Source organism: Chamaea fasciata, unplaced genomic scaffold (assembly GCF_029207755.1).
Source record: "Chamaea fasciata isolate MVZ Bird 193981 ecotype frontalis unplaced genomic scaffold, bChaFas1.0.hap1 SCAF_12, whole genome shotgun sequence".
NCBI lineage: Eukaryota > Metazoa > Chordata > Aves > Passeriformes > Sylviidae > Chamaea > Chamaea fasciata.
The window spans coordinates 1,187,936-1,211,099 of record NW_027094097.1 but is presented as its reverse complement, the minus strand read 5'-3'; the positions used below and the strand labels follow the sequence as shown (position 1 = coordinate 1,211,099).

At 41.6% G+C, this 23,164-nt stretch overlaps 1 protein-coding gene across 3 annotated transcripts; it reads left to right on the top strand.

Moving 5' to 3' along the window:
- Nucleotides 1-2,142: 2,142 nt before the first annotated feature.
- ZNF507 (zinc finger protein 507) lies at nt 2,143-22,939 on the top strand. Of its 3 annotated transcripts, XM_066194415.1 has the most exons (8): nt 2,143-2,177; nt 5,354-7,488; nt 8,611-8,716; nt 13,171-13,288; nt 15,544-15,648; nt 18,668-18,802; nt 18,911-19,282; nt 20,576-22,939. In XM_066194415.1, exons 2-7 carry the CDS (start codon nt 5,359-5,361, stop codon nt 19,272-19,274), a joined length of 2,958 nt encoding a protein of 985 aa, XP_066050512.1. In that variant the 5' UTR covers nt 2,143-2,177; nt 5,354-5,358; the 3' UTR covers nt 19,275-19,282; nt 20,576-22,939. The 3 variants fall into 3 exon arrangements, with proteins under 3 accessions (XP_066050512.1, XP_066050515.1, XP_066050514.1); XM_066194418.1 differs by lacking the exon at nt 15,544-15,648 and having other exon boundaries at nt 13,174-13,288; nt 18,911-22,939; XM_066194417.1 differs by lacking the exon at nt 15,544-15,648 and having other exon boundaries at nt 18,911-22,939.
- Nucleotides 22,940-23,164: the final 225 nt, after the last annotated feature.

Here is a 23,164-nt window from a genome sequence, read left to right as displayed (position 1 = left end):
AAACAGGCACCTTATAGGAAAGCCACTACATGTAGGTTTCTGTTCTTTTAGAAGTGTACACAACAACCTCTGCACACTTCGCATGTTTTCACTTCAAGATTGCATCTTTGCCCAAGTAGCCTGAAATTCACCCGGTGTTTCTAGACTATGTGTTACTCTTTTAAATTAAGCTTATATTGTTTACCATAAAACTCACGCCACTGACATTCTGGGTATATTTACAGTACTTGGGAAGCAATTTTGTATGGAATTTTACAAAAACATCAACATTGTGAACATATTGTCCTCAATGTAAGAGTCTCATCTCTACTGCTCGGGGAGAGGTCCCTTATTTGGATTTCATTTCGTTTCATGTCTCCTTCAGCTTGAAAGCAATGAAAATGAAAAATAGGAAAATAACTTCTTGAATTAAGAAGTCTTTCAAATTAAAGTAAAAGTGTAAAATCTAAATCTGTCTTTTGGTACAATCATACCTGCGCAGAGAATGAAATCTTTAACTTAGTCCAGGTTTCATTACAACAAAGAATAACAGAGTGCATGGAAATGATTCTCGTTATCAACCCAGTATTTTTAATTCAGATGTAGCAGATCCGAGTATATTTTGATTGGGAAAAGGAGGTTGAGAGTCCTGTATCTACAAGAGTGATTCAATTCAGGTAACTGGTTAATTAAACTATGACACATACAGATGTGGAAACAAAGCTTTTAAAGGAACAGGGTACAAGAAAAATAATTTCTATGAAAAGGCTCTACTTAATATGGCAGAAACAGCTGAAACAAGTTGCCATTATTATTATTTTTTATTTTTATTTTTATTTTTATTTTTATTTTTATTATATTACCTTTGACACTGTGAATGCTATACAGCTTAATCTTTTACTCTTATTTTCTTTAATTAAATGCATTTAATCGGTGTTAAGAAGATAGGTTGTATCCTTGCGTTTTCTTGACAGCAATTTATTTTTTTAAAAAAGCCTTATCAGAGGCTTACCAAGTTTTTCTTAGCAAGTCAGAGATTGTAGGATAGGACTTGAATTGTCGTAAAACTTTGTATAATTAAACAGAGCTTTATAATTCAAGGAGTCAAAGAGGAAAAGTAAAATTAGAGATTTTGAAAGGATGGTCAAATCCATCTCTTGAATACCTCATTTGACAATATTTTAAAAAGATCATATACTTCAAAAACACCATGTATCTACAAAACAATTTAAAAGTCTGTCAGCTGTGGGAGGAAGTGACTTTGCAAAAAGCTCCAACAATTTTACCACATCCCTCCAAATCCAAATCTCCACACCAATACACTTCAATCCCCGTCCTGGAAATGAAGATTGGGTTTTACTTGCCACCACCCGGCCACTTTTGAAATCACTTCAGAAGCTCATGATTGACCTGAATTTTCAGCCTGTATGAAATCTCTCACCAACTCACTACATGTACCATTCCTGGTGCACAGCGCCCAAGGTAGCCCCTGGCGTGCGGCGTATGTATAAAACTGGGAATTTCTGCCCACTTAAAACTGCTAAACGTTCTTGACAGCTTCAGTCCCAAACTGTGGCGGTTGTTGAGTTTTTAAGTCCACGTGTTTACCGACCATCCAACACCGTGCTGGGAAAAGCCACCTTTTGGGAGGCTCTACACTTGGAGCTGCCAGGTTGGCCCTGGCTGTGGGAATACCTCGGGGTTCTGGGCATCCCGTCCCCAGCGGGGTGCAGGGGCAGCACGCCGACACTGACTGAAGTCTGAGCTGCACACGGACAGCTCGGGCGGCCCCGGGACACAGCGGGGCTGGGACACTGCCCCGCTGGCACACACGGGCCCCGGCTCCGGTGTCACCCCCGGTCCGTGTCACACACACACGCGCACACACGCACACACACACACCCCCTCTCGTGTCTCACACACACACACACACACACACACACACACACACACACACACACACACACACACACACACACACACACACACACACACACACACACACACACACACTCTCACTCGTGTCCCACGCCCCGCGTCCCCCCGGCCTGTCCCCCCCCGGCCTGTCCCTGCCCGTCTCCATGGGAACGGGAGGCGGCGCTGACGCGGCAGCAGCGCCCCCCGCCGGTCACCTGACCCGGGCCCTCGAGTCACGTGATTCGGGCTCCATCGTCGCCATCTTGAAGCGGCGGCCGGAGGTGAGGATAACCGGGCTTTTGCTCCGTTATTACCGGCAAACAGCCGCGCGGGACGGCCCGGCACCAGCGGGCGGCGGCGGGCGGGCGGGCAGCTAGCCAGCCAGCAGCGGGCGGCCGGGCGCCAGGCAAGGCGCCAGGCAAGGCGCCAGGCAAGGCGCCAGGCAAGGCGGCGGCGGGCCGGCCCCGGGGCGACGCGCTGCAGCCCATGTGCGGAGCCGCGGGCGGCGGCGGCTCCCGGCGGAGCCTTCCCGGGCCCGGGGCTGCCTCCGTTCCCTCCCCTCCTCACCGCCTCGCCTCCCCGGCGGCACGGCTCCTCGCTGCTCTGGGCTGCGGCGGCGCCGCTGTTCCGCGCCCGGAGAGCTACCGGAGCGGCGGCGGCGGCACCTGCGGGCACGGAGCGGGGCGGGCGGCGGGGCTCGGGCCGGGCACGGAGCGGGGCTCGGGCGGCGGGGCTCGGGCCGGGCACGGAGCGGGGCGGGCGGCGGGGCTCGGGCCGGGCACGGAGCGGGGCGGGCGGCGGGGCTGGGGCCGGGCACGGAGCGGGGCTGGGGCCGGGCACGGAGCGGGGCTGGGGCCGGGCACGGAGCGGGGCTGGGGCCGGGCACGGAGCGGGGCTGGGGCCGGGCACGGAGCGGGGCTGGGGCCGGGCACGGAGCGGGGCTGGGGCCGGGCACGGAGCGGGGCTGGGGCCGGGCACGGAGCGGGGCTCGGGCCGGGCACGGAGCGGGGCTGGGGCCGGGCACGGAGCGGGGCTGGGGCCGGGCACGGAGCGGGGCTGGGGCCGGGCACGGAGCGGGGCTCGGGCCGGGCACGGAGCGGGGCTGGGGCCGGGCACGGAGCGGGGCTGGGGCCGGGCACGGAGCGGGGCTGGGGCCGGGCACGGAGCGGGGCTCGGGCCGGGCAGCGGCGGCGTGGCCGGCCGGGCAGTTTCCCTGCCCTCAGGGGCTGCGATACCATCACACCGCCCTCTGCGAGGCAGGTTGTGCAAAGTGTGCTTGGCTTTTCCTGCCGGGAGGCGGTTCGCCCTGGCTGGCCGCGCTGGTCCGGCGGGTGTTGGACGCGGCTGGAATGGGCAGCTCGGAGCTTTTCCCCGGGGCTGCACCTTCCCCTCGGCGTCCTTCGGGCATCCCCAGACGCTCCAAGTTAATTGCTCTGTAGCTCGCTCGGACAGCGCTCTCGGGCACTGTGACTCTTGGGGATGGTCCTGTGCAGGGACAGGAGCTGGGCTCCATGATCCTTGCGGGTCCCTTCCAAGTTATTCTGTGATAATTTGTGTACGGTTCTTGCCATCCCTCTAAAAATCAAAGTCTGCAACACTAAGCATTAAACTCTAAGCAAAGAGTGACCTAACGTATACCACAGTTATGCATGTGGTAACGGGGACCAGCTCCAAGCATCCCAAATCAATACAGGTGAAGGTACTCCCTCGATTTGCTTTTTTGACAGCAGTGGTATATGGCAGCATTTTTTTTTCTTCTATGATCTTTTGTCAAGGAATTTTCCTCTTAGCTGTTGTGCTGCTTTCAGGTGGTTTCAGGTAGGGAAGGTATTTGCCTATTTAGCATTACTTACAAAGTTTTAAAAGTACTCAGGGTAATTTAAGGTGGCACCAATTTTCCTTAACTTATTTTCAGATTGAAAACATTTCAAGTAGACATTACTCCTTTGAGCGTTCCATTAAATCTGCTTTCAGGGGAAAAAGCAAGTTTGTTCACTTTTCATAATGGTTTGAAAACGTGTTACGGACAGTGAAACAAACAGCAAAGTTTTATTATATAACTGAAATAGGGTGGTTTTCAAATAATAGTTTTCAACTTGAGATATTTAACATGAAGTGCAGATGATACTAAACCAACTGATCGCTCTGATGATGACCTGAATTGTAAGTTGAATGGCAGATGAAGGTAATGTGAGTAGTTCTGCCCAGAGTTTTTCTGTAGTGGGAAAGGGGCACCACAGACCCTGCTCTCGTGTGTCTGTGCGTTATGATGCTGTCACTAAATCCATAGCTAGAAAAGAGTGGATTTCATGGGCTTTTAGGACCAGTTCTGGAAATTCTTTTTTTGGCCTCTGTATCTTTCTTGCAAAAAAAAAAAAAAAATCCACATGAATTAACTTGGCATAATTTTCAAGGATGACTGGTAAATATCCCTCATCTCTTTATGTTCTCAGTTTTATACGTAGAATATAAAACCTTTGTATAAAATATGTGTGTGTAGATGTAGAGGCACTTGATTAGGTTATTTCTAGACATTTTTTCAAAAGAAAATTTAACTGTAAGAGCTTTGTCCAGCTCCTTCCCCCCCACCCCACAGCACTGCCCACATCACAAGGTATGTTTTCATGTAAAACTTTGTATATTGGCTTCTAATTTGACCTCCAACACTATCACATTATTGCCTGTGGTTTATGGTTTGACATTTTTAAAGGAGGGGTAATTTGAAATAGTGACTGCCTGTAGCTTTCCCTCAAAACATAAAATAATAGCTCTTTGTAACTTTAGTACCACTTGATTTTCCCTACAATTAGGAAATTGTGGGAAAAGCTGCAATTAATAAGTTTTCTGGAAAATGACAATGAGAAGTATGATTTGACATTTGAATGGTCTTTAAAATAGTCATAGTAAAATGACTAATGCAAGGTAATGCCAGAATTACTTTCTTCTAACATTCCAAGGAAAAAAGCTGCTTATTTTTGTAAATTTCATTGTTGCAAATTGTCATTTGCTTTAGGAGCATCAGTGCATCGAAGTACATTCGGGATATATTTTCATAACATACCATGTTTTTAAACATCAGTTTCCCAGTTACTGTCAACTGGTATTTTAATGTCTAGCATTCAAGTGTGCGGCACTGGGAAAGAAAAAGAGAATAGCTGTAGCACTCTTCTTCAGCTCACACTTGAAAATACTTGTCTTGCCCTTTTACAACTTGGAGGCAGCCTGTTGGAGGCTGTCTTGGAATTATTCTCTCCAGCTGTAGTGAATTGCAGCCACAGTATCCACTAAATGTCCCCAATATCCTTGGCTATTTCTGTAGCCATTCTGAAGATTTTTACGGGGTTAATGGAATTTGGCTTCTGTGTTTAGTAAGGAGAGCAACGTAAATAGTACTGGGCTGTATTTTCCTTTTTGTGCAGGTATAAATCTTTATTTTTTACGACCCCCATTCTCCCAGGTATTATGGAAGAAGGAAGCAGCATCGCAGTATTGATGCCAAATATTGGGGAGCAGGAGGCTGTGCTGATTTCTGAAACAGTCATTGGCCCAACACTGCAGAGCAGCGAAGACCAGAGGAAATGTAAAACTGACCCCCTGATCCACGTTATCCAGAAGCTGAGCAAAATAGTTGAAAGTGAGAAGTCACAAAGATGCCTTTTAATAGGGAAGAAACGTTCTCACGCCGATGCTTCTGCACAGTCCTTGGATGCAGATGAGCTTTGTGAAATCCCAGCTAAAGCAATCGAGCTCTCAGTGATTGCTACTCAAAAGACTGAAGAGCTACAAGCAGATTATTTTGTGACTGAATGTCTTCCACAAAGCAAAAAAAAGGTGACGTGCTACCAGTGTGGTCTCTGTAAGTTTCTGTCACCTTCGCTCTTAACTCTGCAAGAACACGTAAAACAACACGGGCAGAAAAATGAAGTGATATTAATGTGCTCAGAATGTCATTTTGCCTCCAAAAGCCAAGAAGAACTTGAATCTCACTTCCAAAATCACCACGAGAATGGTGGTAAAAACAGCATCCAGACAAAAGTGCAGCAGTGTGTCAATGTCACCAGTTCATTTCTGCAAGGGCCAGTGGAAGGAAGTGTCAAATCAGGGACTGATCAGACGGGAAATTTGGAATGTAAGGATACAACTCAGTCTGCTCCTGTGCCTGAAATGGGCAGGAGGAAATGGTACACCTACGAGCAGTATGGCATGTACAGGTGTTTAATTTGCAGGTACACCTGCGGTCAGCAGAGGATGTTGAAAACGCACGCTTGGAAACACGCCGGGGAGGTTGATTGCTCCTACCCCATCTTTGAGGAAGAAAATGAGACCACCAGCTTGTCAGAGACTGTGGTAACTCACACACCTCATAGTGTGGATACAGTTGTCCTTTCTTTGGAAAACAATGAACTTGATATCCATAGTGAGCCTTCTCTTCAGCTTCAGATTTGCAATTCTGAGCAACTGTCGTGTAAATCGCCCGTAGGAACAAATGTAAAAGAGGAAGAGATACTAAGTGAGTCCGTGGTGCATTCTCCTCCTACAGAGGTTGTGGAGGAGACTGTATCAGATACAGAACCAGACAGTTTGATAACTGACAGCCTGCTGTCATCAGCACAGAAAATCATCAGTTGTAGTCCAAATAGAAAGGGTCACATTAATGTCATAGTAGAGCGTTTGCCAGGTGCTGAAGAAAGTGTTTTGCAAAAGCCATTCTCAATGAACACTGACATTGAAACAGAAAAAAAACTGATCTCGGAGGAGTCCTCTGTTACCTGTGAAGAACCTGACGAAGTTTATCATTCAGATGCAATTCAAGAAGTAATAATAGAATGGAATAACACCGAGAAGAAAGATAACGAATTAAGCACTAATAAAAATGTAACAGCTGACGAAAACATGCCTCCTGCCCGAAGGAGGACAAATTCAGAGTCTTTGAGACTGCACTCCTTAGCAGCAGAAGCTCTAGTTACGATGCCAATTAGAGCTGCAGAACTGACACAGTCCAGCCTCAGAGCTCTGACTGGAGAAGATGCTGTGGATGCAGGTGCAGGACGGGGAGGAGCTGATGGCCCTTGCGTGGCTCATTCTAAAGTGGTGTCCTCACTTAAGGATCCTTCCGAGTTCAGCGGCCTAAACCAAAGCGAATGTGCAATAGTTGAGATAAAGAAAGACAGGCCGGAGTTATCAGAAGCGCCAATTAAAATGGGCATCAGCATGTCGCTGCTCACCGTCATCGAGAAGCTGAAGGAGAGGACGGACCAGAACGCTTCAGACGACGACATCCTGAAGGAGCTGCAGGACAACGCGCAGTGCCAAAGCGCCGGCGGCCCGGCGGCCGTGGGGGCGGGCGCTAACCTGGTGGAGTTCATCCCCAGCGCCGAGCGCCCGTACCGCTGCCGCCTCTGCCACTACAGCAGCGGCAACAAGGGCTACATCAAGCAGCACCTGCGGGTGCACCGCCAGCGCCAGCCCTACCAGTGCCCCATCTGTGAGCACATCGCCGGCGACAGCAAGGGCCTGGAGAGCCACATGATCAACCACTGCAAGGCTCGCATGTACCAGTGCAAGCAGTGCGAGGAGTCCTTCCACTACAAGGTAAAGCTCTGCCCAGAATCGCCCAATAACCTCTTCTGCTGCTTTTTTAATAACTGGTGATGCCTCTTGCTAACTTAATTCAGTCTGACATCCTGGCTTCGTTGTAATTACCGGTAGGGATTATTGCCAGCAGCACGTGCTGAATATACGGTCCAGCTGTAATTATTCTGCTTTACCTACGCTGAAATAACCTGGCTTCCTCGCGTAACTTCTTTTCCTGAGAATTATCTTAGGGACATAATCATATCGTGTTGTTTTTCTGCCCACACATAGCAACTGCAGGAAGAAATGGAAACATCAAAGAACTTAAGAGCAGAAACCTCAAAAGAATGCTCAAACATGCCTTCCTGTTGGGAGTGTGGCAGTTGGGGGTAACATGAGACACATTGAAGCAGAAATTTTGTGTTTTCTTTTTTCCACTGTTGTGTTGCTCTGGATGTCCTGTAGAACTCAGATTTGAAAGATTACATAGCAGAGCGGAATAATACGCTTCTGCCATTTTCCTAATTGCTATTTTAAGCATTAGTGAGTGAGTTCCTATGGACTCAGCTCAGTACTCAGGAATTCAGAACAGATTGCATCAGTATCCAGCTGTACAGCTGAACCTCTTGGAGGTAGTGACCATGGAAATTTTGCCATATTTATTGTCATTTAGTCCTAGTTTGAAAAAATAGCCAGGTAGGGTAGCAAAAGGCTCTCTATTCTTTTTCCTCCCTAAGCAAGTCAAAAGAGGACTGGTGTGTTCTTAAGTCAGCAGGCAATTGAGTTAATTTTCACACAAGCCTCTAACCTCACACTGCTTTTGGAGGACAGTAATTTTGGAGGAAGAACTGTGGCCACTTGTCTGTAAGAATGGGGAAAAAAGGAAATCTGTTTTCTAAATAAACACAAATAGAGAATCCTCTCAGTCACTCTCATCAGTCCTTCATGTTACTAATTCATGATATTTCCTTGTCTTGTTTGTAGTAAAATTACCTAAGGGGTAATCTATATATACGCTAACATACATTTCCTACCAGTTGTCATTAAAGCTTGAGTAACAATGTCACACATGATTGCAATATTCCAAGTGATCACTCTGTGTTTGTAGTGCATATTTAAACATTAGGAATGTTTTTTCAGAGCCAGCTGCGAAATCATGAAAGAGAACAACACAGTCTTCCAGATCTCTTCTCTACAGCTACAGCTAACAAACTAATAGTTTCCAATGAAGCAGATGATAGAGAAGGTACTGTTTATATTTACACTTGAAATTACAAAGAGCCACTCATAACATTACTTGTTTGCTGTATTTGTGTAACTGGTTTTAAGGTCTGTTGTGCTGAAATGTTTTCATGCCTGTTCATAACCTGAAATGTATGTTCTTTCCAGAGGGCAAAATTTACCACAGTCAGTCTTGAGGTGGCGTTTATTGTTAGGTGATATATTTTTAGCCCCAGTAATTAAACCCTGCATTTCTTCTTGTGAAAAACAACTGATGTGCAATATTATTCTGGATTTTTAAGAAGAAAATATTATTTTCCCATCCATCAGCAGCTGCAGTATTCTCCAAATGACCTAAACAAAAGAAAGCCTTTTTTTTTTAAGTCACCATGGTAATGTAGTTTGCTGTCAGCATATGCATACAATGCCATCCCTTCTGAGTTTAGAAATTTCTGTTTAATTATGGTAATGTCCAAAACGAGTCATTTATTTTAGCCCTAGCGAGGCAAATGTAAGACATTCTAAATATGCAACCTGTATCTGTAAGAGTTGCCAGGGTAACAGTAGGTATGCATTTTCATAGAGACAGAGAATGGTTTGGGCTGGAAGGGGCTTAAAAGCTTCCCTCTTTCCAAGCCCTGCCATGGGCAGGGACAGCTCCCACTGGAGCAGGTTGCTTAGAGCCTCCTGTTTGTTTAACTGTGTATCTGCTTCTGATTTAATAGTGTTTGTTTGCAAAACATAAACAGCAACAAAAGAACAAAACAAAATCAAACCAAGCAAACCCTTGATGCATTAAGGTAATCAAATAGGGGAAAAAATAACCAAATTTGGAAGTTTAAGAGAAAATGTGCTCTTAAAATCCCTTGTGTGTCCTGGAGAGCCACTATGTATCATTACAGTGTGAATACATCCTCTTCACTGGTGAGTTACAGCTACTGAAAATATTTAGAGCATTTTTATTTTGAAGGCAGCGCTGTAATTATTAGCATTTTGCAATTTTAGAGCATTATGGATAAATACTAGTAATTAGACAGTCTCTGAAAAACTGTGAGCTGAAGTATTTCCATTTTGTGCACAAAGCTCTTCTCTGTCCTAACTGTGCTCTCTTGTTTGTTTAGGCAGCAAAACGTGCACTCTAATAGTACTTAGGTTGCAGTGGAAATTTCTGGGTTCAACTCTTTCCTCTACAGCTGCTCAGTGAGTGCAAAAGTTGTTGAAATGGATGCAATTTCTTGTGAAACGAGGCACTGACTAACACGAGCCAAGGTGGATGGGCAATGGTTTGCCCAAAACAACTTGGTACATGTCAGAACAGAATGAGTTCCCAAATTTCCTTCTCTCTTAGCTCACACTGCCTCCTTTTCTGGTGTTCAGTATACAAGTTAAAAGTTAATTACCTCATCAACCTCAGGTAGACTTGCCCCTCCCAGCTCCTTTTTGCTCTCATCAATGCAGAAGGCACTTAAATTCAGGAAACTGAGCTGTAGTGCTCAGTGCCTCCCCAGGACCTAAGCCTGAGAGAGCCACTCAAAGCCAGGGGGAGACAGGGAGGGTCTCCTGGGAGCGGGAATGTTTCTTGTTACACAGTGGGAGTTTTCTGCAGAAGCAATAGCATAAATGCTTTAATGGAAGTGATAGGAAATAAAATATTGTTGGTTGAGCAGGTTACAAATATTTACAAGCACAGCTTGGACTATTCTGACAGTGTTTTGTTTGCTGTGAACCAGTGTTCCTAAAGATGTTGTGATACAGGCAGGGATAACTACCTTGCAATATCTGAAGCATGTCAGGTTTGGAGAAACACTCTGCTTTTTGAACTCAAGTCCTGGTAACATGACTGATACTGTGAAAATCAATAGTCCTATCTGCTTTTGAAATTAGTATGTTTAATGAGGTTGTTTTACAGTTTATATCCTGATTTTGTAATTTAGCTTCCATGAAAGGGAAGGCCCTGTTCAAGAAATCTGCCTGTTTTCAATTAATTTAGAGATGTTTTTATAAACATTTTTCTCATTATTATCTTATACAAGAGTTCCAGCCATGCACTTTAATTGATTGTTTACCCCACATGAAATTTAGTAATGTGGCTTGAATGAAAACAGTTCTCCTTTTAAACTTTTATTAACTCATACTGTGGAATGCTTAAATTATTTCAGAACCAATTTATAATCAAATTGCAGCACCACTGCAGTACAGCAATCTCTTGTCAAACAGATGTCAGCCCTATAAAGCAACACAAAACAAAGAAGTTTATGGCATAGCATCTGTTTATGTGAAAGATGCCTGAGCTGGAACAGTTTCATTTCTTGTTTATGAAATGTTTAGTCCTAAAAGTCTCTTTATTCATCGTGGTTGTGCAATAAATTAAAAGGAGCATTATGACACTGGATATGATCGGATTGTAAATGTCTAATAATGAAGGAATAGGGTAATAAGCAGCATTACAGGAGCACCTGTTACTGCTGCTGCAACAAAGACCTGGCATTTCCATATTCACTTGTAGGAGACCTGATATTCTCCATCCAGAAAGAAAAGCAGGCCCCAAACCCACAAGAAATAAGCCAGTGGAGGGGGGCGAGGGACATGAGTGCGATTCTGTAACAGCAAGAGATTATGTGATGTATTATAATTTATGTGCATTTTGTGGAAGGAATAAATATAAAGTAGTGATTGGTATAAATAATTGCTCCTAAGTGTGTGCTGCTGGGTGTGAGCCTCTTAGAACTGTGCTGCAGCTAATATGTTTGCATAATGCTTTAAAAATCTCATTAGATACTGTTGGTTTTAAACTGCCTGCCCACTGAAATACCAAATTCATAACAGAAAATGCATTTAGAAGCAGTTTATCCTCAAGCTGCAGAATTTAAGATGGAAAACCCCTTCAAGCAGAGCACAGCCCCTGCTCTCCCATGGATCTGCAGCCCACTGAGTGTCCTTGATCCACTTGAGGTCTCCTACATTAATGTGTTTTCATAAAAGAATAATGCAGATATATAAATTCTAAAGTCTTCAAGTAAGTAATTAGGATTGTTTTGATAATTTTTACATTAAAGGAAAAACAAAACTGATAAATTTCACTCTATGAGCATATTGTAGGGAAAATTCCAATATATTTTGCTTTAAGGTTGACTTGCAAAGAGTGCCTGTTGTATATTACTTCCATATTATTTCTTATAAGAATGCTAAAGAGTGAGCATTGTGTCATGTTTTAAAATGAAATCTAGGAAATATATTTTCAGTTATCTCTATACACACAGAAGTATTCCAATTTTATTTCACTGTCTTTGCATTCAGACTGCTATTTTATATGATATACCATATATTCTTTACAATAACCCTCTGGGGTTATCAGCCTTACCTAATTACTTTGCATCTTGAACCAAAAGTGCTAAATTTTGGAGTGAAAGTTTAATTAGTTGTAATTTTCCCTTACCGTTGAAGTTAGCTGTCTGACTGTATTCATCAGAATAATATATCTAGAACCCTTTCTGGCATAATTCAGTGCCTGCCTGTGGGAAAAGAAACATCTTCTTAAAAGAGTTTTACCATCATGACTCTTAATTGTTTTGATAATGAGAAAATTCAGCCTAAAAAAAAGTGCGTGAGGTACAGCATGATAGGCTGGAATAGGAAAATTACCTGCATAAAAAATGCCATCCCTCTTCCCAAGTGTTAATATCTTAACCCAGATCAGTCCCATTTTTCAGTGAGGGAGCAGGAACAGGGCTGTTAAAGTGTACACACTTCTCAAAAATATTCCACCTGTGCACTCGTGGGCACACATTTTCCTGTGTTTAAGGAGTCATTAACCTTTGTCTCTGCAACCATTAATTTTTCAAGAGTTTTTCATTCTGGAAAGAAAAAAAATACTTTTGTTACAAATACTTTTTAGTAATTTGGAGAAGTTCCAAATTATTTATTAAGACATCTGGTCAATATCTATTTTTTTCCCCCTCTCATATCTTTCAGAAAGTGTGAGTGTATGTGGATGATAAAGAGGATTTAGAGGTTTCTGGAGGTCTTTTGCTTTTCTTTTCTGTGTTTGTCAGTTTGAAACTCATCCATTCTCAACCCCCATCTTTTCCTTTGATTTGATGCGTTGTGCAAAGCACTGAAACTGCTGGGTTCAGCAGTCCCACGTTTCACCACTTTTTACTGTAACACAGGATTTTACCCAACTGCGGGGAGAAGGGAAACGTCCACATACAGAAAAAGAACGTGTTTTCCTAAAATTATAATAATTCCTGTAAATGGCAAGGCAAATGCAGAACAGTATGGTAAAATAAACTATAGCTTTATTACCCCTATGTCCATTGTCTGTTTAATACTTTAAAAGTATTAAATATCTGTGGACATCCAAAACTATTACTTTCAACTGTCAATTCGTGTTTCGTAATTCATTTGTGATGGAGTTATAATCTGAGAATTCCGTTCAAGGCTGAGTGCAGCTCTCTAAAGCAGTGGGTTTTGTTTCAGCAGGAAGCAAGTCTTCAGTGCAGAAGCTGTTCAGGTGTGATGTGTGTGAGTACACGAGCACAACCTACGTGGGAGTGCGGAATCACCGCCGCATCCACAGCTCCGATAAGCCATACAGGTGAGTGCCTGACCCCAGCAGGGCCACTGAACTGCTCCTGCCCTTGCGAAGGTGCTGGTAAAGAACTGCAGTTACATTATTTTACTGCAAATCGCTGAAGGAGCCACACTTGCTGGCTGACTCAAACTCACATAATTAAGATCTGCTAATTTTTCCAGAAGGCATCTTCTGCTGTGGCAGTCCGCCGCTTGTTTTCAGTGTGAAGCATTCACGTGTGGACAGGAAGATAATTGTGTTATAATACTGGATTTTGGCTAATAGTAATAATGAATTTCTCAAAACCCTTGCACACCTAACTTCATTTTGGATTCGCTTTATTGCAAAATATTCTTCATTGTCATATTACTGCTCTGTACAGTGGCTGCTACAGAGTGTGGAAAAATTCCGCCCTTGTCACCAAGTGCCTCATCTCTTTCACTGGTTTCTAACAATAGTGACATGCTCACTTAGGATCATATTTTCTAAGTTTTCTACAAGGGTATCATATGAATGGATATAGGAACTTGGGTGTCTAAAATCACGTGTAATACTACAGCTGAGGTCCCCAGCAAAAAAAGAAATCCTGCGTTTTCCTATTGGTTGCTACATAAATTCCCCCAAATTCAATCTGTGCTCATGCAGTGTGGATCTCTGTCCCTCTCTAGTGGCTGGAAAATAGATCTGAGTCAATAGATTTTTTTGAGCTGATCTTTAATGTAACTTTCTATCTTTAATGTAAATCCTGGAAACTCAACACCTTGAAATGCTGAGCTAAGCCAGGGACTTTCTCTCCTGCATAAACAAACCCTGAAGACACGTTGTATTTTGATTTGTGCATTATAATGATATCCCATAACACCGGCAAAAATTCACAAGATGTTTACTCAGAGAGCAAGTGTGGAATACAAATAGATTGTTTTCTCCTCAGAACCTTCACTATTACCATTATTTACGACTTAGTGAGGTTGGAGCAGCAGATACTGAAGAGTGTCTGGTACGTGGTAGTTTTCAAACTGGTGTTAGCAGCCTGTTTTGATTTAGGAACCCTTGGAAATTTTCCATTGCTGATACAGACTGCTGCATACTAAATACAAACCAACCCATCTGCCATGCTCCTCTTATTATTTTTTCATAAACCCCTTAGACAAATCTGAAAACCTGGCACGATACTTAAGCCACAGTCTGAAAACTATAATGATCCAGTATTTATGGTATTTCTCCTTCTGAAACATGAATTCCTCAAGCCTTCTATAGTATCAAACAGTAATCTACTATATTGCTGCCATTTTGAGAGCTGTAAACATATTTTATTATTTGTTTGACAAAACTTGCTGGAAACAAAGCTGTAGGGCCTTAAATGATATGGGTTTTTTTAGATATGTTCTGGATTTTAATACTGCACAATTAAATCCTTTCAAAAACACAGTGAGTATTCTCAGGCTACGTATCCTGTAGTCTCAAACTGTTTTACACTATAGACCAGACTTTATAACTTGGCATTTTACCATTTCAAAAAAAAAAGGAACACCTAAAGTTCAAACAAATTCATAAGAGTTTTAGCTGAGTTTGATGATTTCTGCTTTAATATGGTAGATAGAGGAAGGCTGTGTGGGAGTATATTGATATGTATGAACAACAAGGAATTTGTGTAACCCTTTGGGATCTAAATCCATGGATCTGAATTTAGATCTGGACTGCTTTATGTATTGGTTTTGTACAAAGATATTGTGACAGAAGTAAAAAAAAATCAGAATTTGAATGGCATGATGTGACACACTTAGGGCACTTAAATCTGGATATGTTGATCATGTCACTGACTTCTTTTTCAGCAATAAAGCCCTGGAACTTGGTGTTCTGTTACTGGTTTGGCTTTTACAATGTCATGAGAACATTGCTGGTGCATTAAGTAGAGCACATATCCTCCCCTGCAGCTCATAGGGCAGCATTGTGCCTTTGCAAGGGCTGCACCAGCCACCTGCATCCTCACCTCCCTTGCACTTAGTGATGCTTACCCACATCAGGAGAGGGGCACGAGAGAGATTTGAGGAAGAAACAGAATCTGTATGCCTAGTGATGCTTGCTGAAAGGTGGAGGCTTTTTTGGGCTGCAAAAGATTCTCAGTGCCCAACAACAGCAGGTTAACTCATGACTTGGAGGTCTGTAAATATTGTTAGTCCTCAGCTGAAGTCTTTGTAGGCAGTTCTCATAGCTGTTGGTGTTTGGAGCAGTGTCAGCAGTGAATTGTCAGATTAGTTCACTTGTTGTTGTCTCTTCAGATGTCGCGTGTGTGACTTCGCCACCACAAATATGAATAGCTTGAAGTGCCACATGAGGCGGCACCCCCAGGAGCATCAGGCAGTGCAGCTCTTGGAACAGTACAAGTATGTAACGGGGCTCATGTGGCAAACAGCTCTGCCACAGGGGGGTTTGTTACGTTAAAGCAGGGTTCACATTCTGCTCCCTTCCCTCCCAGAGTTGTTCTTCATTCCAGAGAGTTGTTTGGGGTCGCTTGGGGTTTTTTGATGGATTTGCCATGGCGTTCCCAGGCAGTGCTTCAGCTGGCTCATTAAACGTGTCCATGACTTCCCCCTGGGACAGCGGTCAGCTTTTGCTTTCCAGAATGTGGTGGTTGCACACAAACTGCCTATTGCAAGTAGTTTCTGGGCTGTATTAATTACCTAACATGCCTGGAATTGTTTAGGAGATTGTATGAGCCAAACCCATTTAACATTGTAGATGGGTAAATTCCAGTATCTGGGAATGTTCCCTGGCTTTGTTTAATATCCCAGTCTAGGCACAGCCTTTGCATGTACATGTCAGTTAGAATCCAGGTTGGCATCACCTAGTTAAGATTTAGTATGAATAGTCATTAAGTGATGAGTGTCCCTTTTAGTCTGTCCATAGATATGGGTGGTTTCCAGATATATGAGAAAATTGGCACAAATAAGTGTAATTGCCTACTACTATTTTGCAATAGAAAATAGAATATTCGGGATATTTCTTAGTGGAAGATTTTAAGGGCAATATGGAGAATCCAAATTAAGCATGCTCACATAGAGGTTTCTTCTCAAGAAAAGCTGCTTCCACAACTTAAAAGTACTTCCACTGCCTTTTCCCCCAAAATGTTCCCAGAAGCATTAAGCTCTCTTGGCTCAGCTGTCATACTTTCTACAGTGGTGCTGCGTGCTCTTGGTATTACCACAGATTACTGGAAACCTCCACACTTTGGTCTTTGATCCCCAAGGAATTAATCTATCCAAAGCTGCATGATAATTGTTCCCTCAGTATATCCATGTAGAATACACCTGAACAGTGAAGTCTAATAATCCAGCACAAATCAAGCAGTAGGGCAGGTCATGCTATGGAATTGAAAGGCTTCTACTACTAAACTCAGTGGTAAATAATTTTGTTTCTCTGAGAAAGTGTTACATATATTGTAAGTATTTGATCATTACCTGTACTGCAGCATGCTAAAAGCTGTTGGAGTTTCTGATTTGAATTGTATGCTAAAATAGCCAACAGTACTTGGCCCAAAAGATACTGTTCTCAGCAAAGTAAATTTTAATAGTAAATCACCTGAGTAAATTAATGAGCTTCCAAAAATGAAAGTATTTTAAAAGGGCTAAAAGTGGGACACTGGGCTGTGGCTTCATTGATTGTGTTCCCAAACCACCGACCAAGCAGTGTTAGTGGCACAGAAAATCATATGTATGGTGAGACTAGTGAGCATATTAAAAGAAATTTAGATTATTTTTTCATCTTTGCGTTTTACAAAAAAAATTATTTTGGCCTAATTTTAGCTATAAATTAACTACAAGGTCTGCCTTTTACCTAATGATGTATTTTATAACAGCCTTATTAGAGATCTTAATACTCCCAATCCGAGAATACACTCACCTTTCTTTGTAAGCATCCATTCTCTTTGTAAGGCTCCAAATTAGAGGGAAAATAGGATCCTACATTCCACATCAGTAGAGAAAAGTGAGCTAGAAGGACACACACAATTCTTGTTCCCCAGCAGGACAGAATTACTTTGCTCCATAAGCAAGGTTGTGTACTCTGCCTTCCCCTGACTTGGGGGATTTTTGCTGTTCTCTGCAATCTTCTGCTGAGCAGAAATAGTTTCCTGTGTATGATTATTTGCAGGGCATTTTAGACTATACCCTACTGGCATTAAGAAAAGTCATATAATCTGACTGAACTGTAGTGTATAATGTGGTTTTATGTAGGCCTTCCTGTGTTTCCAGGTTACATTTCTGAAAAGGTCTTAAAATTTTACAAAAACTGACTCACGTTGTGGTAATTTTAACAGACTCATCATAGTAACACACTGGGATCACACTGCTTGAGCAGAGATGCATTCCTAGTTATAATTTATTAGCACAAGGTCACCTTTGATTGATTCTGATCCTTTCCATTGGATTTGGGGAACTGAAGCCTTCCAAAGTAGCAGGCAGCTGAGCAAAATAGCTTTTTTTTATCCAAAAGACAAAAAGACAGATCCTGCTCTGAAGTGATGTCATACATTATCACTTATCTCCTTCATGCTGAGGTGACTAATTTATCATCATAAAAAACATGTTAAAAAGCCTCCTCTGATGTTTATTCCTGCATGAAAAGGGTTTTACAGGATTTGATCAGACTTGGGCTGTTCCTGTTCATATATATATATGTGTTACATCTCCCTGTAAATAGGATTTATCCTTCAAGGTTTTGTTCTTTACTGTATAAGATGGTGTTTTACAGGGAAATAGAGAATTTAGTTTTGTGGTACCAGAGCTGATGGAAAACGCTGGAGAAAATGCTCACCTGTCTGAATCTTGATCTGTGAATATATTCAGAATCTGACACTGCCCTCAGCAACCTGCTGATCGTGCTTGAGGGGCTGTGTTGGACTATGTGACTTCAAGAGATCCCTTCCAACTTCAACAACTCTGTGATGCTTCATAAACTAATACCTGCTATACCATGAAGGACTCATTTAGTTCACTTGGCGTAATTTGCTAATTACACAGTCCCTGCTTGGTTCAGAGCAATGGCAGAGAGAGCTCACTTACCTCCCTGCCAGGTGCCATGTTTCTGCACTCAGCAGAAATACTGCAGTTCTGCAGTGTTTAAACAGTTTTGTCAGGCCAAACAGATAAGATGTCAATTCAGTGTTTAGGAAATCAAAAAAAAATTAGGTTTAAGAGTTCTCAGGCCCTAAAAATAGTCTTACATTTCAGGATGGAACTTTGCAAATTCACATGACCCAGTTACGAAACTGAAAAGGGGGACCAGGAAGAAGGTTCATATGGATGCCTCTGCTTACTCATCCTTTTGGAAGAACTCAACCGTTACTAAACTAATAAAATTAAACTTTTAAATGTTTCTCTTTTTCCTTCTCCATTTTTCCCCCAGATGTTCTCTCTGTGGATATGTATGTAGCCATCCTCCATCCTTGAAGTCCCACATGTGGAAACATGCAAGTGACCAAAATTATAACTATGAACAAGTGAACAAGGCTATTAATGATGCAATTTCACAAAGCAGTAGGTATGTCTGATTTACTGTCAAGCCCTGTTATCTTTCAAAAGACCCAACCCTGACTCAAAAAGCAACAGCTGTAAATTTTAATATTTGTTTTGGTTTTTATTATTTCAGGTTTCAAGGACAGCTCACTGACAAAACCTTGTTAGAAGGCACAGATGAAAGTACAGTACCTATACTAGGAAGTTCAGACAACTTGGTGTCTTTCACAGAGTCAATTAACCAGACTACAAATGAAATTTCAGGTTCTGATGAAAATGAAAAACCTACCTTGATGAATACCTCATGCAGTTTAGAAAAGAACTCCACTCTGCCCCACCTTGGCACAGAATACTGTGTTCTTCTCTTCTGCTGCTGCATTTGTGGTTTTGAGTCTACCAACAAAGAAAACCTGCTGGATCATATGAAAGAACATGAGGGTGAAATCATAAACATCATTCTAAACAAGGAGCACAGCACGGCTCAGAATACAAACTAGGTGAAGCAGTAAGTTAAGAGAGGATTTCCTAGAGTGAATATTTTCTTTCTTTGCTAATTTTTGCCTGAGAAACTTGCTAAAGAGAAGAATTGCAAGCAAAACTTGATTTCCCATCCTGAGTTCTTGTTTCAGTAGGAGTACAGTGTTTTAACCAGGGACTGATGAATCATTTAAGAGATAAATACAAGGTGTGGAGAACAGAACCATCCATTTTAACCTGTTACTTCTTTATATGGTGCCAAGAATGTAGGATTGTTGGTTTAAAAACCTCTTTTCCTGTCAGGTACTAGTCAGTAATAATGCATTAGCACAGTACTTCAAAACCCAAAGGTGTGAAAGCTTTGAATCACTTGAAAAGCTTTTTCCTTCCTCCCTCTTTGTTGTTTTCCAAGAATTCCACAAAGAAGGTTTTTTACCCTCTTTTTTGAAAGATGGTCTGGCAACAGATCAGATAAAACTGTTACAACATGATCTGGTGAACCCCCCTGCCTGACTTCTGGAGGGTGGGGAGAGGGGAGGTGGGCCAGGGCATGCTCTGTGCACACACTGGAGTTCCATTTTGCCCAGTCTGTTTTTAAGGCTTTACAAACTCCCAAGTAATTTTCCAACAAAGACTTTCCAACAAAGATTTAGAGCAGCAGGGGGTGAAGGACCTAAAAGCATTTTGTTAATAACTATTTGTTTGAATGGATCCTAGCTACAAAACTCCTGTTTTTTCAACTCATAGCGTGTAACAGATTATTTTTTTAAAACAATAACCTGTTGTTTCTTCATGGTTTTCTTGACACATTCAGACAAATTATTTAAAAAAAAAGAAAAGCTTATAATGTCACTTTCCATTTGTGGTGATTACTTTGCAGTATGGATGAGCAATGTTTTTAATGAGAACAAGGTATTAAAAATAATTGCCACAAATGTAGATGTAGATTAAAGCTATGTAGATTCCAAAAGATGTAGGTGAGCACAAATTGGAATTTTCAGAAACACCTACATGCTTTGGCATCTTCGAAATGCCACTGGCTGGCCAAATTTCCCACTTGTCTGTCAGAGCTGTTAACTGTAGAAATAATGAGCTGAAAGAGAATCTTCCTGTAGAAAATCATATTTTAAAAAAGAAATGGCAAACAATGTATTAAGCCAAAATTGTATCCAGTCACTTACTGAATAAATTTTATTAGTGCCTATAGTATGGATGGATAAAGGGAATTAGAGATTACTTTGTTGTCTAAGAAACACATAGAAGTCTCACCCTTTTAAAACCTTCAGTTTCTAAAATTACAGTGTGTTTGTTGTTTTTACAGTTACAGCAGTTGGCAGTAGAAGATACTCATCTGTGTCAGTGTGGAGTATTATTATACTGGCTCGTTACCTGGCAACTTTATTGAGGTTATTGATTAAGTTGGCTACTTAATTTTTTGAAAGATTCTTTAAGTGTAGTATCACCTCCAAAGAAGCCCTTTGGCAGCCAGATTTAAACTTCCTAGTTCAGGCATGTATTTATTCCTGCTTTTACTGAATGGCAGATGCACAGCAGTATGCCTAGCGCTGACACGGGCATGCGGTGACCTGATTTTTAGTGGCTCAGTCCCTACAAAGTTCCTTACTCTTAGGAAAACAGTGGCTTCTGGTTCCTTTATTTACACCCTTCTGGCAGCAGAAATCGGCTGCAGCTGTAAAAGTGAGAGGCTGGCACATGGAGTGTCTGTATGGTGCTAGCACTGCCTGGAAGTGGCAACCAGGAAAAGAAAACAGTAACAGAAGTCACAGCTTCCTGAAGCAGCTCAAAATGTAGAGGCCAGGGTAGAAGCAGTAAGACTTCAAATATATTTGATATTTGTTTTCAAGACATCTCCTCAATTTCACTTGTTTTGGGTTAAATAGGTATTATTTTGTTGATGAGTTAGATAGCAGAAAGTACACATTCGACTTGAAGAACTGGTCAGGATACAAGGTCAAAGTGTTTTGTGTTGAATTTTTGAGATACCTTAAATAGGTATGTGAAGTTAATTACGCTTTATTTTTAGTTAATAGTTATTTTTCATATTCCTACAGACGGATTTTACAGTTGAAAAACACATTATTTATTTACATGATCCCAAATTTCAGTGGAGATAATGAACTTTTAATGGGATGTTCATACTGTCATACTGACACTGCTGTTTTACCTTCAGTATAGAATTAATGTGAAAATACTACATCATCTTGAATATATCTCAACTTTCTCACTCAGAAATCCCATTTGTTGGAAAAATTAAAGGACAGTGAGATCCCTAGTAATGCTAAAGTACCAGTCAGTATTGACAGAAACAATCTTTACCACGCTGTTATTTTTGTGTAATTACGTTAAAGTTGCTCAGCTAATGAAAGATAAAAAAGGAAAAACTTGCATTCATAAGCTAAGAAGGAGATGGCATTGAACCAAAATTTCAGAAGCCAATAACCTTGGATCAAAGTGAACAGCTCTAGTGTGTGGAAGCCACACTTGCACCTTCTGGGCAGTGCACCAGGAATGGGTGTCACAGGATTCCTGAGCAGGATGTGTCTGTTCACAGTTGTTCTTTGCCATCTTGTTGCTTTGTTCCTTTTGACCATGTGTTCCTGGGAAACAGGGAAAGCTACTTGCCTCTAAAAACCATTACCAGTCCTGAAAAATGCCAACAAAGACTTCTTTTTCCCATATGCACAGAGATTTACTTTTTTTAGCTGTTTCCATGCTGCTTGCAATTAGTTACCCACTCACAATTCCCAGGGACTTGTCAGAAGTCCTGCATGTGAAATAATTAAAGACTTAGTTTTTGTGAAAGCAAATTGTTTCTCAGGTTATGTGCTTTCAAAAGTGTATGGCTGGCTTGGTTGCATGTTTTGTCTGGGGTTTTAAGCACATTTCAAAGTCATTAACACTGCAAATTTCCCCCTTTTTTTAAGTTTTTAAACTATTTTTGTCTCTTTGGTCACAGCACTACCAGGTGATCAGTTCTTCACGTGCTGTTTGTTTAAATTAGATTTGATTCTGTGATACAAACTGTAACTTGCAGCTTTGTTTGCAATGCCTGTACTTCCACTAAAGAGCAAACTTCATTCATACTTGGCTGTACTGAAAAATGGGTGCATATTTCATCTTCCTGATTTATGCTTGACCTGGAAAAATAGAGTGGGGTTCAGTCAGAGTTATTGTATTCTCCTCTTTCATAAGCACTTATTTAATCATTTGAAGAAATGTACAGTTGGTGCTCAAAGTAACATTTGTTAAGATATATTTAATAGAAATTTACATTTGCATTTGATATTCATGGACATGGGTACATGTATTTTTTTAAGAAAAGGTATTGTAACACTATGGCACTGCTTTTATAGCCAAAGTATTAAAAAAAAAAAAAATTTAGAAAACTGACATGTAAAGACTGCAGTTAATTCTGTATCTTATTAAATAGGATGAGTTTTGTTTTATAAAGTTATCCAGCACATTAAGCTGCATGCCTTAAGCTCTCTCTAGGATTGTGTTCCTGATAGGCGACTCTTTGGAAGGATGAAGCAAAGTCTGTAGTACTACTTTAACTACCTTCTGGAATACTGTACAATGGTAGAATAATTTATTTTGCTTTACAGGAGTTTGTCACGTATTGACTTTAATATTGTATTTTGGTAATAAACTTTTTTTTGTTAAACGCTTTAGTCACTTTTATTTGGCCTCTAGGAAATATGAATATGGAAAATCCAAACACTAAACACTGTTTCGAGGGAGGGAAATCTGTTTGAGTCAAAAAGTATTTTAAATACTTTACTGCCATTTCTCACTCTTGTATGAAATTATTGGTATTAGTTGTTACTACTAGTTTAAATACTGCTAATATAAGTTTTATCAAAGCAACTGTGATGAAGAAATGTGAAAC

Coding starts and splice junctions, on each gene's coding strand:
- ZNF507 (XM_066194415.1), top strand. CDS start 5,359: ATGGAAGAAGGAAGCAGCATCGCAGTATTGATGCCAAATATTGGGGAG. Junction 7,489..8,610: donor AGGAGTCCTTCCACTACAAG/GTAAAGCTCTGC, acceptor ATGTTTTTTCAG/AGCCAGCTGCGAAATCATGA. Junction 15,649..18,667: donor CAGCTCTTGGAACAGTACAA/GTATGTAACGGG, acceptor TTTTTCCCCCAG/ATGTTCTCTCTGTGGATATG.